The sequence below is a fragment of the Heterostelium album genome, assembly GCF_000004825.1.
Source record: "Heterostelium album PN500 unplaced genomic scaffold PPL_scaffold4, whole genome shotgun sequence".
NCBI lineage: Eukaryota > Evosea > Eumycetozoa > Acytosteliales > Acytosteliaceae > Heterostelium > Heterostelium album.
This window is the reverse complement of record NW_008805066.1, coordinates 1,054,840-1,073,091: the sequence shown is the minus strand read 5'-3', so window position 1 is coordinate 1,073,091 and position 18,252 is coordinate 1,054,840. Positions and strand designations below refer to the sequence as shown.

At 27.7% G+C, this 18,252-nt stretch overlaps 9 protein-coding genes across 9 annotated transcripts; 8 read left to right on the top strand and 1 right to left on the bottom strand.

The window, feature by feature from the left end:
• Positions 1–775: 775 nt before the first annotated feature.
• PPL_04991 (uncharacterized protein) lies at positions 776–2,536 on the top strand (the record flags this gene model as incomplete). Its single annotated transcript, XM_020575887.1, has 1 exon — positions 776–2,536. The coding sequence occupies one exon, from the start codon at positions 776–778 to the stop codon at positions 2,534–2,536; it is 1,761 nt and encodes a 586-aa protein (XP_020434203.1).
• Positions 2,537–2,932: 396 nt separating this feature from the next.
• On the bottom strand, positions 2,933–3,842 carry PPL_04990 (uncharacterized protein; the record flags this gene model as incomplete). Its single annotated transcript, XM_020575886.1, has 2 exons — positions 2,933–2,977; positions 3,774–3,842. 2 exons carry the CDS (start codon positions 3,840–3,842, stop codon positions 2,933–2,935), a joined length of 114 nt encoding a protein of 37 aa, XP_020434202.1.
• A 97-nt stretch (positions 3,843–3,939) lies between these two features.
• Positions 3,940–4,574, top strand: PPL_04989 (uncharacterized protein; the record flags this gene model as incomplete). The annotated part of the gene is made up of 4 exons (XM_020575885.1): positions 3,940–4,009; positions 4,065–4,139; positions 4,208–4,252; positions 4,540–4,574. The coding sequence occupies 4 exons, from the start codon at positions 3,940–3,942 to the stop codon at positions 4,572–4,574; spliced, it is 225 nt and encodes a 74-aa protein (XP_020434201.1).
• A 226-nt stretch (positions 4,575–4,800) lies between these two features.
• On the top strand, positions 4,801–6,603 carry PPL_04988 (kelch repeat-containing protein; the record flags this gene model as incomplete). Its single annotated transcript, XM_020575884.1, has 1 exon — positions 4,801–6,603. The coding sequence occupies one exon, from the start codon at positions 4,801–4,803 to the stop codon at positions 6,601–6,603; it is 1,803 nt and encodes a 600-aa protein (XP_020434200.1).
• Positions 6,604–7,242: 639 nt separating this feature from the next.
• Positions 7,243–7,468, top strand: PPL_04987 (uncharacterized protein; the record flags this gene model as incomplete). Its single annotated transcript, XM_020575883.1, has 2 exons — positions 7,243–7,249; positions 7,341–7,468. The coding sequence occupies 2 exons, from the start codon at positions 7,243–7,245 to the stop codon at positions 7,466–7,468; spliced, it is 135 nt and encodes a 44-aa protein (XP_020434199.1).
• Positions 7,469–8,218: 750 nt separating this feature from the next.
• On the top strand, positions 8,219–9,954 carry PPL_04986 (uncharacterized protein; the record flags this gene model as incomplete). The annotated part of the gene is made up of 3 exons (XM_020575882.1): positions 8,219–9,054; positions 9,513–9,600; positions 9,904–9,954. 3 exons carry the CDS (start codon positions 8,219–8,221, stop codon positions 9,952–9,954), a joined length of 975 nt encoding a protein of 324 aa, XP_020434198.1.
• Positions 9,955–11,733: 1,779 nt separating this feature from the next.
• On the top strand, positions 11,734–12,525 carry PPL_04985 (uncharacterized protein; the record flags this gene model as incomplete). The annotated part of the gene is made up of 1 exon (XM_020575881.1): positions 11,734–12,525. The coding sequence occupies one exon, from the start codon at positions 11,734–11,736 to the stop codon at positions 12,523–12,525; it is 792 nt and encodes a 263-aa protein (XP_020434197.1).
• A 332-nt stretch (positions 12,526–12,857) lies between these two features.
• On the top strand, positions 12,858–13,478 carry PPL_04984 (uncharacterized protein; the record flags this gene model as incomplete). The annotated part of the gene is made up of 1 exon (XM_020575880.1): positions 12,858–13,478. One exon carries the CDS (start codon positions 12,858–12,860, stop codon positions 13,476–13,478), a length of 621 nt encoding a protein of 206 aa, XP_020434196.1.
• Positions 13,479–15,961: 2,483 nt separating this feature from the next.
• On the top strand, positions 15,962–17,713 carry PPL_04983 (uncharacterized protein; the record flags this gene model as incomplete). The annotated part of the gene is made up of 1 exon (XM_020575879.1): positions 15,962–17,713. The coding sequence occupies one exon, from the start codon at positions 15,962–15,964 to the stop codon at positions 17,711–17,713; it is 1,752 nt and encodes a 583-aa protein (XP_020434195.1).
• Between the last annotated feature and the right edge of the window lie 539 nt (positions 17,714–18,252).

Sequence of the window (18,252 nt, the reverse complement as noted above, 5' to 3'; positions counted from 1 at the left end):
CTATTGTCGATATCTCTCAAAGGAATGACAGGTACATGGTCGGATTAAGCAGTTAAACGGAATACCATCGGACAACACCTGATGCAGAAAAACTTCTTAGCATTGACATTGATTAGATTCATTCTGGTATACCGACATATACAATCTCGTTCTTTCAATGCAGTCACGTGACTCACAGGCAATCTACACAGAGTCAAACACGTAGAAAACAATCCAGCAGTACCAGTAGAAGGAATGGGTCAGTGCTCAACTCGTGAATTTAGGCTATTGTAGTAATAATAGAATCTCTTACATCCACTTGGACGGTGACAATTGAACCATATGCATTGTGTTTAATCGAGGTGATGAGTTTGATCTGCACTCCAACAGTTATTGACCTGTTCAATATGGTGTCCTTACTTATCTCGAGCAGAGTAACTAAAGTTAGTTGGGTGATCACCTCACATGTCAGTCACTCTTTTAATTTAAATAAACTTATCCACTATTATAATCTGTATTTTCATATTTATTTATTCGTCATACACTCATTTTATTAGTCACCGCTAACATTTGAATGAGGCACAATACGCGAGATTCCATAACACGTTACATATATCTATATACGTTACAAAGATATATATGTAACGTGTTATGAAAGTAAAAATTTAATTTTTTTGTTTTTTTTTTTACAAATTTTTTTTGATCAACCTAACTTATTTGGATCTTTGATCATTAATTAGTTTTTAAAAAGATTTATTATAATATTCGAAGTGGTGAAAGTTAAACACAGTTAATAATGACAATCAAATGTTTAAATCATCAAAGATCACACAAATTCATTTGTTATCAATGTAATTGTTTGATGTGTTCAAAATGTGTAACCAGTCATTACAAAGATCATCCTGATAATTCAGAATGGGAACATATTGACGACATCAAACATTCATTGAGTACTTTAAAATTAGATGATATTATTGACACTGAAAAAACAACCAATAATCATATTAATAATGATAGTACTAATAATAATAATAATAATAGTAATAATTTCAAATCACAAATCAACAATAAACTTAAATCTCTTTGGGAATCATTAAGATCATCGACATCCAGATATCAATCATTATCAAAAACAGAGAATGATATCAAACAACACTTTGAACAATTACATCAATATCTGATCATTGAAGAACATAAACTACAAAGAGATATTATCAATGATAAACATACAATCACAAATCAAATCGATAATAATATTATGAATTTGAAATATTTAATAAATATTATCAATATATTTAATAAGTTAAATAATGATAGTACCAGTGGTAATAATAATAGTAATAACGAAGATACATCAATTATACCAGATACAACAACATTATATTCAACAACAACAATAATGGAATCAATAACAACAAGTTCATCATTACAATCATTCATCAATCATAATAATCAAACATTATTCAATGAACATCTTGATTTATTTAATATTGATGAACTTCTCCAACAAGATTCCTCAGATTCATCATCATTATTATTAGATATCATTCATAAATACAACAATCAATTCAATGAATCAACAACAAACACAGACAATAATAACTTAAGATTATCATCATATAAATTATCAATCAAACAACCTGATTTCAATCAATTGAATTCAATCATTGAACAATCAATCAAACTTGATAACATTCAATCAACTGAATCACCAATAAATACAACAACAAACAACAATGATAATAAACAATCTTATATTTTCATAACACACACATCAAAAGGAGCAACACTGATCAACACATCAAACAACAATTCAATTGAAGAATTAAAGTTTGATTATCAATTTATAAATACATACAACTCGATTGTTTCAATTGGTGAATATATCTATATATTCGGTGGATTTTTCAATGAAAACAAATGGATTAAAATATCAATGAAATCGAAATCAATTGAACATATTGGTTATATCCAAGGAATAGAAGGTGATTGTTTAATATCAGTTTGTTATGATGGTCAAGATCATATCTATTTAGTGAATGGTCACAATATAAAGAATAGAATTGATCGATTCAACATCAAGACAATGAAATTTGAATCATATCATCAATTACCTGTTAGATATGGTGTGCAAATATCATCAATGATCTTCAAAGGTTCATTATATTCAGTATCGTTCGATCAAAATTTGATGTTTCAATTCGATTTAACAAATAGAACGATAACAGGTCATCGAATTGATATTACACCATACTCAGGATGTCATGATAACAATGGAAATTTCTTCATATTGGATAGAAAAAACCATAGATTCATCAAATACAATGTTGAAACCAAACAAACAATCAATCTCAATGATGTTCCTTTCGCAAATGGAAAGTATATACATGTGAAGTATCATCGAGAATCACCAACATCAAGTTATATCTATTCATTTGGTATAAATAATGACCATAATTTCAAATATACAATTGAAACCAATCAATGTGAACCATCCTTTAGAGATATTATTAATCACAATAGAGATTGGTGTGCATCTACTTCAATTACATTATAAATTATCTAATAAAAAAAGATTTAGAACTAAAATAAGATATGAACCGACTTTATTTGTTTAGAATATGCTTTCTTTTTGTGTGATCACTCTTGATCTATCTTAACAAAGTTAAATCTATCTATAGATAAATCAATTAATAAATGTTAGTATTGTTTGATTTATTGAAAATAAGTAATCAATAAATATATAAAATAAAGAATCAATATGAATAAATAAAAAAACCATTGAATAATCGATGCTCAAAAAGGGTGAATTGGTCAACAAAAAAAAATTTGTATATAAATAAAATGAGATAACAAGGAATTAATGAATAGATAATTTTTAAAAATCGATAAAGACACAAAAGATAAAGTGTAGATTAAACAATAAGTAAACTAGTTGATGAAATTTATCTGTCTAACAAGCGTTAATATATGATATTCTATTCTTTTGTTTATAAACCTATAGAAATAATAAAATATTTATTACTAAAATGATAACAATATAATTATTACTGAAACTAATAAACTAGTTAATGAAATAATGAATAATAAAAATAACTAACTGTTTTTGGTGATCAAATTATTATTTTTATTTTTTTTAAACGATCAAACAAGAAATTAATGATATAAAGTGTTGTAAATATGTATGTTCAATATTTGTGTAAAGTGTCGTCATTTTCCAATTTCTTACACATGTCATGATTTATTACCAGTCAACATTTCTGTTTATTAAGCAGATAGATCAATTGATAACAGCTGCAACAGTGAATAATCAAAGTGTACTTAATATAAAGAATATTATTTATACAGCACACAATGAAGTGATTTGGTATTGATCATGAAAGTTGACAGCATACAATGTTTCGGATTGATTGCTCTCCACTAGATAACCTGATGTGTATACCATGATCAGTATGTTAAGCATGATAGTTCCTGTACGTCAGTCATACAGAGTTATACAGCACACCAATGTACCACCACTCAGTAACAGTAGAGATCTACCGAGTTAGTGTATAGCTCCGATCGACCGGTAAGGTTAATATCAGCCGAGGAGGTAGATTAAGAAAATCTTACAAACCCAGACAAGATACACGAGCTCATCGAAGAAAAGACTTGATGCATTGCAGCGTCATCATTGATCATTTAGATGTGTTCAGATGATCTTTGTTTTATTTGTCAGTATATAATGGCTCTGGTAAAACAATCCATTACAATCAATAACATAGATATAGATTTAGATATCGAAGCAGTCAAACTGAATGGTATTGACCAGCACTTACACGAAAGAACATCATAGAACGAACAGAACTTCTTTGCATTGACATTGATTAGATTCATTCTGGTATACCGACAAATACAAACTCAGTCAATCTACACAGAGACAAACGCATTGAGAACAAGCCAGCAGTACCAGTAGAAAGAATGGGTCAGGTGCTCAAGGAGTTTGTTGCGGTACAACATCACATTAGACTCGTGAATTTAGGTTATTGTAGTAATAATAGAAAGCATCTCTTACATCCACTTGGCCGGTGATAACTGAACCATAGCCAGGTTAAAAATCGAGGAGATGGATATGCACTCCAACAATCCAGAGAGTTGTCTTGAAGGTACATTATTCAAGAGTAAATCGTTGTCTGCATATCTTCCATCGTTGTCTGTGTGGAAGATATGCCTCTTTACCTTCTCACAGCATCGAGTATTGATCAATATGGTGGCCTTACTTATCTCGAGCATAGTAACTATTAGTTGGGTGATCACCTAACATGTCAGATCACTCTTTTAATTGAAATAAACTTATACATTAATATTATAATCTGTACTTTTTCATATTTATTCGTCATATTCCCATTTTATTAGTCACCTCAAGGAACTTAAAAATTTATTTTTTTTTGTTTTTTTTTCCAATTTTTTTCCAATTTTGATCCAATTTTTTTGAATTCATGTTCAAGCAAGCGAACATAAGTCATAATAAAACACAAAAACCACAAGTAATTTGTTTTTTGAAAATTCATTTTTTTATAGCTAAGCTTTGGTGTAAAATTTCTCTAAGTAGTTAATAAACTTATTGCCTCATATTAATTTTTGAATGATATTTAATTATATTAATTAATTTTAATTTTTTTGTGGTTTTTGTGGTCACAAAAACCCCAAATTTCACAAAAAACGTAAAAAAATTTGAATTGTGACTTATGTCCGCCAACAAGCTAACATCTGTGATCATTAATTAGTTTTGAAAAGATTAATTATAATATTCGAAGTGGTGAAAGTTAAACACAGTTAATAATGACAAATAAATGTTTGAATCATCAGAAATCACACAAATTCATTTGTTATCAATGTATTTGTTTGATGTGTTCAAAATGTGTAACCATTCATTACAAAGATCATCCTGATCATTCATGGGAACATATTGACGACATCAAGGATTCATTAAGTACTTTGAATTTAGATCATATTATTGACACTGAAAAAACAACCAATAATCATATTAATAATGATAGTGATAATAATAGTAATAGTAATGATAGTACTAAAAATATTAATAGTAATAATTTCATTTCACAAATCAACTATAAAATTACATCTCTTTGGGAATCATTAAGATCATCGACATCCAGATATCAATCATTATCAACAACAGAGAATGAAATCAAACAACACTTTGAACAATTACATCAATATCTAATCATAGAAGAACATAAACTACAAAGAGATATTATCAATGATAAACATACAATCACAGATCAAATCGATAATAATATTAATCATTTGAAATATTTAATAAATATTATCAATATATTTAATAAATTAAATAATATTAATAATAGTGATGATAATAGTAGCAGTGGTAATAATAATAGTAATAACGAAGATACCTCAATTATTCCAGATACAACAACATTATATTCAACAACAACAATAATGGAATCAATAACAACAAGTTCATCAATACAATCATTCATCAATCATAATAATCAAACATTATTCAATGAACATCTTGATTTATTTAATATTGATGAACTTCTCAAACAAGATTCCTCAGATTCATCATCATTATTATTAGATATCATTCATAAATACAACAATCAATTCAATGAATCAACAACAAACACAGACAATAATAACTTAAGATTATCATCATATAAATTATCAATCAAACAACCTGATTTCAATCAATTGAATTCAATCATTAAACAATCAATCAAATTTGATAACATTGAATCAACTGAATCAATAAATACAACAACAACAACAATCAACAACAATGATAATAAACAATCTTATATTTTCATAACACACGATGAAAAAGGAGCAACACTGATCAACACATCAAACAACAATTCAATTGAAGAATTACAGTTTGATTATAAATTTAATGCTACATACTCCTCGATTGTTTCAATTGGTGAATATATCTATATATTCGGTGGATCAAGCAATCCAAACAAATGGATTAAAATATCAATGAAATCGAAATCAGCTGAACATATTGGTAATATCGAAGGAATCAAAGGTGATTGTTTAAAATCAGTTTGTTATGATGGTCAAGATCATATCTATTTAGTGAATGGTCACAGTACAAAGAATAGAATTGATCGATTCAACATCAAAACAATGAAATTTGAATCATATCATCAATTACCTGTTAGATATGGTGTGCAAATATCATCAATGATCTTCAAAGGTTCATTATATTCAATATCATGGAATCAAAATTTGATATTTCAATTCGATTTGACAAATAGAACGATAACAGATCATCCAATTGACTTTATTCCAAAATCAGGATGTCATGATAACAATGGAAATTTCTTCATATTTGATAGAACAAATAAACGATTCATCAAATACAATGTTGAAACCAAACAAACTATCAATCTCAATGCTGCTCTTCTCACCAATGGACAACAATCATTTGTAAAGTATCATCGAGAATCACCAACATCAAGTTATATCTATTCATATGGAGAATCTAATGATGATAATTTCAAATATTCAATTGAAACCAATCAATGTGAACCATTCTTTAGAGATATTATTAATCACAATAGACAATGGTGTGCATCTACTTCAATTGCATATTAATTAATTTAACTTATTAATACACAATAAAATAAATAATTTGAAAAGAATTAAATATATTTTAAAAGTTACTTTCATTTCTTACTTTAAATATTATATTAAATTTTGTTTCTTCTTTTGATTTCTTTATTAATTTATTAATTTTCCAATCAGAATTCTCTAGAAATTATTAAATTGATTTATCTATAGTTTTACTTTGAAGATTTTTATGATAGATCCATGAACAGAGCCCATAGCCCCGGAAAGGTGCTCTGTTCAAACTGTTATTTAATGTTATATTGGATGTATGTAGGGTGATAGATGACGATAGTTAAATTTAGAATAAATTTATAATAGTCCAACTAACAAGTATTCTATACTAATAAAGTCGGTTTATATTAATAGCTTTTTAGTTAGATAATAATAGATAGACCATATGTTAATCGAATAATTCGAATTCTCTCAGATGAACAACAACTGTAAATTCTACTTCGACATTTTAATATCATCACTCAACCCCCAAGATAACTCAAAAATCATAACAACAATTTATTCATAACAATCAATTAATAAATGTTAGCGAAATAATGAAAAATAAAAAAATGAAGTGATGATCATTTTGATTTTCATATTTAATAGTAGTTATAATATTAAAAGAAATTAATGAGTTGTATGTTCAATATTGGTGTAAAGTGTCATCATTTTCCAATATCTTACTACATGTCGTGATTTTTCAGCAATCCACCTTTCTGTTTATAAAGCAGATGCTCTAGATAATGTCAATGACAAAAAAGATAACAACGATACCAATAATAATAACAATAACAATAATGACAATAACAATGATGATGATAGAGCTATTGTGATGGTGATGGTGACCATTATTTAGATGACGATGATGAAGAAGAAAAATATGACAGTGATCAAAATGAAGAAGATGAAGATGAAGACGAATGACAAATTAATTAATTGAATAAAATTATTTATATTTGTTAACTAAAAACTCTCTGCCTTGTGTATGTTTTTTTTGTTTTTGAATGTTTATCCTATGGTCCTTGAAAATCACTCTATAGATAAAAGTGTGTAGTTCGCTCTTGATTATTGTCCGTACCAATAACCACATCAGGTCTCCAAGGTGAATAGCCTCTGGCCAGATCGAATGATAGCCGCATCAACAGTGAGATCTGATGCAAGGTATTTTAGTTCTTTTAACAGACTCTTGAACCAACAGATTTAGAGAAGTTTATTCTAATGTAGTTCCATACTTCTAAGTTATAACCACAATATTTAAAATCGAGAGAGATTTAATTATTGCTGTCCCAATTGTTTTCAGAGATGACATTCCCAGTACCTCGGTTTGTTCTTCTACCTCCTTGGCTGATATTAACCTGACCGGTCGATCGGAGCTATCGATAATAACTCGGTAGATCTCTACTGTTACTGAGTGTGATAAGCACTTAAACGAAAGAACATCATAGCTTAACTTGTTTAAGGATCAAAAAAGTTCATGAAATTATAAATAAATTTATTTTTTTTGCAAATTTTTTTTAAATCGAGACAAGCTAAGATTCTATGATCATTAATTAAGGTTTAATAAGGTTATAATATTTGAAGTAATAAAAGTTAAATACAAGTAAATATGACAAATAAATGTTTATATCATCAAATATCACACGAATTCATTTGTTATCAATGTAATTGTTTGATGTGTTCAAAATGTGTAACCAGTCATTACAAAGATCATCCTGGTCATGCAGATAAAGTTGATAAGATTGAATCAAAATCATCATCAATAAATACAACAACAACAAACAACAATGATAATAAACAATCTTATATTTTCATAACACACCAACTAAAAGGAGCAACACTGATCAACACATCAAACAACTATTCGGTTGAACATTTACAGTTAGATTATCAATTTATAAATACATACTCCGCTATTGTTTCAATTGGTGAATATATCTATATATTCGGTGGATTAACCAATGAAAACAAATGGATTAAAATATCAATGAAATCGAAATCAATTGAACATATTGGTGATATCGAAGGAATAGAAGGCGATTATTTTATATCAGTTTGTTATGATGGTCAAGATCATATCTATTTAGTTAATGGTGCCAATAATAAGAATAGAATTGATCGATTCAACATCAAAACAATGAAATTTGAATCATATCATCAATTAATTATTGGATATGGTTGGCAAGTATCTTCGATGATCTTCAAAGGTTTATTATATTCAATATCGTTCGATCAAAATAAGCTATTTCAATTCGATTTAACAAATAGAACGATAACAGATCATCAAATTGACATTACACCATACTCAGCATGTCATGATAACAATGGAAATTTCTTCATATTAGATAGAACAAACAAACGATTCATCAAATACAATGTTGAAACCAAACAAACAATCTATCTAAAAGCTATTCCTTTAACAAACGGAGAGTATTCATGTGTTAAGTATCATCGAGAATCACCAACATCAAGTTATATCTATTCATTTGGCTTTTCCAGTAATTGTAATTTCAAATATTCAATTGAAACCAATCAATGTGAACCATTCTTTAGAGATATTACTAATCACAATAGACAATGGTGTGCATCTACTTCAATTTCATTTTAATAAATTAATTCTATCCTTCATTTTACATAGTATTATATAAAAATTTAATTGAAGTATATAGAGTGTCATTTTCCAGTGATTTATCATACATATATGACAGAAAAAAGTTATTAGAATTACTGATTGTTGTTAATATATAGAATTAAAGACCATCTTAATATTAATTTTTAAATTTTTATCTATCTTGTGGATGAAACTTAAAGAGTTCTTTATTTTATGATCTCTTCCGTAGTTCGTAAGCTCAGCTTAGGAATAAGTATATTCCTAACAACAGTACTGTTTATTAACCAGATAGATCGAATGGTAGAGCAGCAGGAACAGTGAGATCAATGAACGGTCTTTTTGTTTTGTGTATGAGAGATTTGATCATTGCCAACCCAATTGTTAATAAATTTAATTTAATAATTACCTTCACTACTCTAGAGTAGTAGATGATGATAGTTAGAGTTATAATAATAATAAATAGTAAAATACAATTAAATAATTTAGAGTAATAAGATATAAAACTATACCAAATATGAATGATGTGTTTATTAGGTTGTCGATTGGTAAAGAAAACATCTCTAATAGATCAAGTGTCATGATAAATGCCAAAAGATGGGACTAGAAGGTAGACATTTGATCGATTTCTTGTTTGCAAAATTACTATTACTATTACTATTTATTGTTTTTTTATTATTTATAAGTGTTGTTGCTATGGTGGTGATGACGTTTTGAATATCTTTGGAGAAGAATAATTTATTCAATGATTTAGCTGTTGATGTTCATATGAGTGAATTTGAATCTATAGTACTATCTACACACTGTATATCGGTCTATATTAACTAACTAAAAAAAAGATTTAGAACTAAAATAAGATATGAACCGACTTTGTCTGTTTAGAATACTTGTTAGTTGGACTATTATATAACGATAGTTGTTAATTAATAATACTTACTCTGCCTTCAATATTAATCTAATATAATACTATACAAGAGGTGTTCAAAAGCTTCTTGTTTGAGATTTAGAAGTGATAGTGGAGTGGGAATAGCATTACATTTCAGAGTTTCTAAGCAATGATTTAATTGTGAAATTGTTGGCAAACGGTCATCTCTGGACAAAAAAAAAAGGTAGATCTAATATCTTCTTCTTATAATCAAAGAATACTTTCTTGAATACCTGTTTGTATGATCACGCTTGATCTATCTTAACAATCGTTAATTAATTAGTAAAAATATTTATAAATCAATTAATAAAATAAATAAAATGAGTGCAATCAATCGATTATAAGTATGATTGAACAAAGTAATTAATGGATAAACAAATAAGTGATTTAAACAATTTCAAAAAGTGTTCACTGAATGAATAGTAATTTGAAAAAGAATCGATAAAGACACAAAAAACAAAGTGTAGATTAAACAATAAAGTTATTAAACTAACCATTCAATTTATCTGTCTAACAAGAGTTTATATTTTATCAATTATTAAATATTCTTTTCTTTTATTTATAAACCTATAGAAATAATAAACTTTATATTTCTAAAATGATATCATTGTGATTATTATTGAAACAAATAACACTAAACTATACTGCAGTTGTGTGAAATAATAAATAATAAAATAATTTGGATGATCATAGCTGTGGATCACAAATTTTTTTTTTTTTAAATGATCATTTTGATTTGGAACTTCATATTTAATAGTTATAATATCATTATTTATATCTCGCCACTAAATAGCCTGATGCGTATACCATGAGCAGTCTGTTATGCATGATAGTTCCTGTAAGTCAGCAATAACAACATAATTATATATACGATCAAAGGAATGACAGGTACATTGGTCGGATTAAGCAGTTAAACGGAATACCATCGGACAACACCCTACAAATGCAGAAAAACTTCTTAGCATTGACATTGATTAGATTCATTCTGGTATACCGACATATACAATCTCGTTCTTTCAATGCAGTCACGCAATACATAGGCAATCTACACAGTGTCAAACACGTGGAAAACAATCCAGCAGTACCAGTAGAAGGAATGGGTCAGTGCTCAACTCGTGAATTTAGGTTATTGTAGTAATAATAGAATCTCTTAAGTCCACTTGGACGGTGACAATTGAACCATAAGCATGGTGTTTAATCGAGGTGATGAGTTGGATCTGCACTCCAACAGTTATCGACCTGTTCAATATGGTGTCCTTACTTATCTCAAGCATAGTAACTAAAGTTAGTTAGGTGATCACCTCACATGTCAGTCACTCTTTTAATTTAAACTTATCCACTATTATAATCTGTACTTTCATATTTATTTATTCGTCATACACTCATTTTATTAATCACCGCTAACATTTGAATGAGGTACAATACTCGAGGATCAATAACGTTATGAACTTAAAAATTTAATTTTTTTGTTTTTTTCAAATTTTTTGTGATTTAGACTTTCAAGAAAAAAATTTGCTTCTATGATCATTAATTAGTTTTTAACAAGATTAATTATAATATTCGAAGTGGTGAAAGTTAGACACAGTTAATAATGACAATGAAATGTTTGAATCATCAGAAATCACACGAATTCATTTGTTATCAATGTAATTGTTTGATGTGTTCAAAATGTATCTTCATTCATAGCAAAGATCATCCTGATCATTTCGATCAATGTGAACATATCGATGACATCAAACATTCATTGAGTACATTAAAATTAGATGATATTATTGACACCACAACAACAAATAATCATATTAATAATGAAAATAAAAATAATAATAATAATGAGTTTCGTTTCAAATCACAAATCAATAATAAACTTAAATATCTTTGGGAATCATTAAGATCATCGACATCCAGATATCAATCATTATCAACAACAGAGAATGATATCAAACAACACTTTGAACAATTACATCAATATCTGATCAGAGAAGAACATAAACTACAAAGAGATATTATCAATGATAAACATACAATCACAAATCAAATCGATAATAATCTAATGAATTTGAAATATTTAATAAATATTATAAAACTATTTAATAAATTAAATAATAATGAAAATAATAGTAACGAAGATACCTCAAATATTCCAGATACAACAACATTATATTCAACAACAACAATAATGGAATCAATAACAACAAGTTCATCATTACAATCATTCATCAATCATAATAATCAAACATTATTCAATGAATATAATAATTATTTCAATATTGATTCACTTCTCAAACAACATTCCTCAGATTCATCATCAATATTATTAGATATCATTCATAAATACAACAATCAATTCAATGAATCAACAACAACACAGATAATAATAACTTAAGATTATCATCATATAAATTAACAATCAAACAACCTGATTTCAATCAATTGAATTCAATCATTAAACAATCAATCAAATTTGATAACATTGAATCAACTGAATCAATAAATACAACAACAACAACAAACAACAATGATAATAAACAATCATATATATTCATAACACACGAATCAAAAGGAGCAACACTTATCAACACATCAAACAACAATTCAATTGAAGAATTAAAGTTTGATTATCCATTTAATGGTACATACAACTCGATTGTTTCAATTGGTAAATATATCTATATATTCGGTGGATATTTAAATCCAAACAAATGGATTAAAATATCAATGAAATCGAAATCAATTAAACATAAAGGTGATATCGAAGGAATAGATGGTGATTATAATATATCAGTTTGTTATGATGGTCAATATCATATCTATTTAGTTAATGGTGCCAAAAATAATAATAGAATTGATCGATTCAACATCAAGACAATGAAATTTGAATCATATCATCAATTACCTGTTGGATATGGTCATCAAGTATTATCAATGATCTTCAAAGGTTCATTATATTCAGTATCATACAATCAAAAAAAGATGTTTCAATTCGATTTGACAAATAGAACGATAACAGATCATCAAATTGACATTATACCATTCTCAGGATGTCATGATAACAATGGAAATTTCTTTATATTAGATTGGAATAACAAACGATTCATCAAATACAATGTTGAAACCAAACAAACAATCAATCTCAATGCTATTCCTCTCGCAAATGCACATTATCCATGGGTGAAGTATCATCGAGAATCACCAACATCAAGTTATATCTATTCATTTGGTGCATCTAATGATCGTAATTTCAAATATTCAATTGAAACCAATCAATGTGAACCTTTCTTTAGAGATATTATTAATTACAGTAGAACGTTGTGTGCATCTACATCGAATATATATTAATTAACATAATAGCTTATAAATACACAATTTAATAGAGAAATATATCCTTCTCTGTAGATATAGATAGTATAATAAAACACTTTTAAATTCTATATTTAATTATAAAATATTATTATCCTTCATTTTCTTTTTTTAAAATTTTCTAACAAGGTTCAGAGAAGTTTATTTGTATAGACACATATGAGGTAATAGATGATTAGTTACTAGAGTAAAAAAACTATTAGTTGGGTGATCACCGAACATATCAGATCACTCTTTTAATTGAAATAAACTTATACATTATTATCACAAGTGAAAATTTTTATATGGGAATCGCATAAATTTTTTTTAATATGGACACCCAATTTTTTTATTTTCTTTATTTTTATTTTAATTAACAATTATTTGTTTCAAAAAATAAATATACCTATATTGTTTTACGTTGTATTTAGATGTTTTAACTAATAATATTGTCAAGTAAAACAGAGGAAAAAAAGAGTAAAGCTTGATCAAAAAAGTTTAGCCATTAAAACAAAAAGGATTGGTTTTGGTTAACTAATTGTAAGTAGTAATATCACAGATCACAATATATAGAGTCTAAATAGGATGAATAGTCATTTATATGAAGTAAAAGTGATATTTAAATAGAGATTCAAATGGGTGGCGTGGATCGAACATGTACTTTAATAAAACACAGATATAAAGATAGAAATTGCGATAGTCATATATAAAGTGAATATAATCATAGTCATGGACTAAGAAAAGGTGGTATTTATGGAGATACGATGATAATACATATATATATAGGTCAAAGTGAATAAAGAGAAATGAGTGTAATAATGTCTGTGTTTTGTATTTTTTAATTTGGGTCTGTACAGATAAGATTAATAGATTAACTATTTGTATGTTTTAAATTTATTAAATTTTATTTTTTTATAATTTTAACCCAAAACGAAACTCCCAACCTTCCTCTTGCATTATATAAAAGAAATTAATGATATTAAGTTGTAAATATGTATGTTCAATATTGGTGAACGTGTCGTCATTTTCCAAATTCTTACTAACATGTCGTGATTTAACATCAGTCAACATTACTGTTTATAAAGCTTATAGATCGAATGATAACAGCAGCAACAGTGAGGTATTTTAGTTCTTTTAACAGACTCTTGAACCAGCAGAGAAGTTTATTGTAAAGTAGTTATATACTTGTAAGTTATAACCACAATATTTATCATTGAGTGAGATTTAAGTATTGCTGAACCAATTGTTATCATAGATGACATTCGTAGTAGATCTACTGACAGCACACAATGAAGTGATTGGTATTGATCATGAAAGTTGACAGCATTCAATGTTTCAGATTGATTGCTCTCCACTAGATAACCTGATGTGTATACCATGAGCAGTCTGTTATGCATGATAGTTCCTGTACGTCAACCATACAGAGTTATACAGCACACCAACGTACCACCACTCATTAACAGTAGAAATCTACCGAGTTATCGATAGCTCTGTAAGTAACGACATGATCAAGGAAGTAGATTAAGCAAGTCGTACAAACCGAGGACAAGATCCACGAGCTCGTCGAAGAAAGACTTGGTGCAGCGTAGCATCATCATTGATCATTGGCAAAGAGTGGAACTAGACGTTCAGCTGAACTTTGTTTTATTTATCAGTATAGAATGGCTCTGGTAAAACAATCCATTAAAATCAATAACATAGATTTAGTTTAGATATCTAAGCGGTCAAAAGGAATGCCATTGACAAGCACTTACACGAAAGAACATCATAGCATGAACATAAGAACTTCTTTGCATTGACATTGATTAGATTCATTCTGGTATACCGACAAATACAAACTCAGTCAATCTACAGAGACAAACGCATTGAGAACAAACCAGCAGTACCAGTAGAAGGAATGGGTCAGTGATCAAGGAGTTTGTCGCGGTACAACGTCACATTAGACTCGTGAATTTAGGTTATTGTAGTAATAATAGAAAGCATCTCTTACATCCACTTGGCCGGTGATAACTGAACCATAGCCAGGTTTTTAATCGAGGAGATGAGATGGATATGCACTCCAACAGTCCAGAGAGTTGTCTTGAAGGTACATTATTCAAGAGTAAATCGTTGTCTGTGTGGAAGATATGCCTCTTTGCCTTCTCACAGCATCGAGTATTGATCAATATGGTGGCCTTACTTATCTCGATCATAGTAACTATTAGTTGGGTGATCACCTAACATGTCAGATCACCTCTTTTAATTGAAATAAACTTATACATTATTATTATAATCTGTACTTTTTCATATTTATTTATTCGTCATACACTCATTTTATTAGTCACCGCTAGGAACTTAAAAATTTATTTTTTTTTTGTTTTTTTCAATTTTTTTACAAATTTTTTTGAATTCATGATTAAGCAAGCTAACATCTGTGATCATTAATTAGTTTTGAAATGATTAATTAAAGTATTCGAAGTGGTGAAAGTTAAACACAGTTAATAATGACAAATAAATGTTTGAATCATCAGAAATCACACGAATTCATTTGTTATCAATGTAATTGTTTGATGTGTTCAAAATGTGTAACCAGTCATTACAAAGATCATCCTGATCATTCATGGGAACATATTGACGACATCAAGGAATCATTAAGTACTTTGAATTTAGATCATATTATTGACACTGAAAAAACAACCAATAATCATATTAATAATGATAGTGATAATAATAATAATTTCATTTCACAAATCAAGAATAAACTTAAATCAATATGGGAATCATTAAGATCATCGACATCCAGATATCAAAGATTATCAACAACAGAGAATGATATCAAACAACACTTTGAACAATTACATCAATATCTAATCAGAGAAGAACATAAACTACAAAGAGATATTATCAATGATAAACATACAATCACAAATCAAATCGATAATAATATCATGAATTTGAAATATTTAATAAATATTATCAATATATTTAATAAGTTAAATAATGATAATAGTAGCAGTAGTAATAATAATAGTAATAACGAAGATACCTCAATTATACCAGATACAACAACATTATATTCAACAACAACAATAATGGAATCAATAACAACAAGTTCATCATTACAATCATTCATCAATCATAATAATCAAACATTATTCAATGAACATCTTGATTTATTCAATATTGATGAACTTCTCAAACAAGATTCCTCAGATTCAACATCATTATTATTAGATATCATTCATAAATACAACAATCAATTCAATGAATCAACAACAAACACAGACAATAATAACTTAAGATTATCATCATATAAATTATCAATCAAACAACCTGATTTCAATCAATTGAATTCAATCATTAAACAATCAATTAAATTTGATAACATTGAATCAGCTGAATCAATTAATACAACAACAACAACAACAAACAACAATGATAATAAACAATCTTATATTTTCATAACACACGAATCAAAAGGAGCAACACTGATCAACACATCAAACAACAATTCAATTGAAGAATTACAGTTTGATTATCAATTTTCTTCTACATCCAACTCGATTGTTTCAATTGGTGAATATATCTATATATTCGGTGGAGAATACAATGAAAACAAATGGATTATAATATCAGCCAAATCGAAATCAATTGAACATATTGGTGATATCGAAGGAATCAATGGTGATTATGATATATCAGTTTGTTATGATGGTCAAGATCATATCTATTTAGTTAATGGTCTAAATATATCGAATAGAATTGATCGATTCAACATCAAAACAATGAAATTTGAATCATATCATCAATTACCTGTTGGATATGGTATGCAAGTATCATCAATGATCTTCAAAGGTTCATTATATTCAATACCATGGAGTCTAAATTTGATATTTCAATTCGATTTAACAAATAGAACGATAACAGATCATCAAATTGACATTACACCAACATCAGCATGTCATGATAACAATGGAAATTTCTTCATATTAGATGTGACAAACAAACGATTCATCAAATACAATGTTGAAACCAAACAAACAATCAATCTCAATGCTATTCCTCTCGCAAATGCACAGTATCCATTTGTGAAGTATCATCGAGAATCACCAACATCAAGTTATATCTATTCATATGGTTCATCTAATGATGATAATTTCAAATATTCAATTGAATCCAATCAATGTGAACTATTCTTTAGAAATATTATTAGTCACAATAGAAATTGGTGTGCATCTACTTCAATTGCATATTAATTAATTTAGCTTATAAATACACAATAAAATAAATATAATTTGAAAAGAATTAAATACATTTTAAAAGTTACTTTCATTTCTTACTTTTAGTTTTAAATATTATATTAAATGAGAGAATTCGAATCTTTCGATTAACATGATAAATCAATTATTTCCAAGGTGGATTTTCCATGGTATTTATTCTGTTAGATTTCTTCGACATGTGCAGTTGCCCAATCTCAAAAATCTATTGTTGATTAACTAATTTGGTATTCATTGTAGATTAACTTGTTGATTATTTCTTTATGTTAATTTTGGTAGATTGATATTTGGTTGGTTCACTCAATGTTGATATTATTCGAAGAAATTTAATTATTGTTAACAGTTGGATTATTAACTTTAGTTATTTGAAATCGCGTCAGTATATATATAGTTTGTGATAATTGAATTCGTAATTATTATTGAAGTGTGAGTTGATTTAATTATTATAATTCTAAAATGTTAATTCCTCAAAGTTAGACATACATAGTTATACAGCACGCCAACGTACCACCACTCAG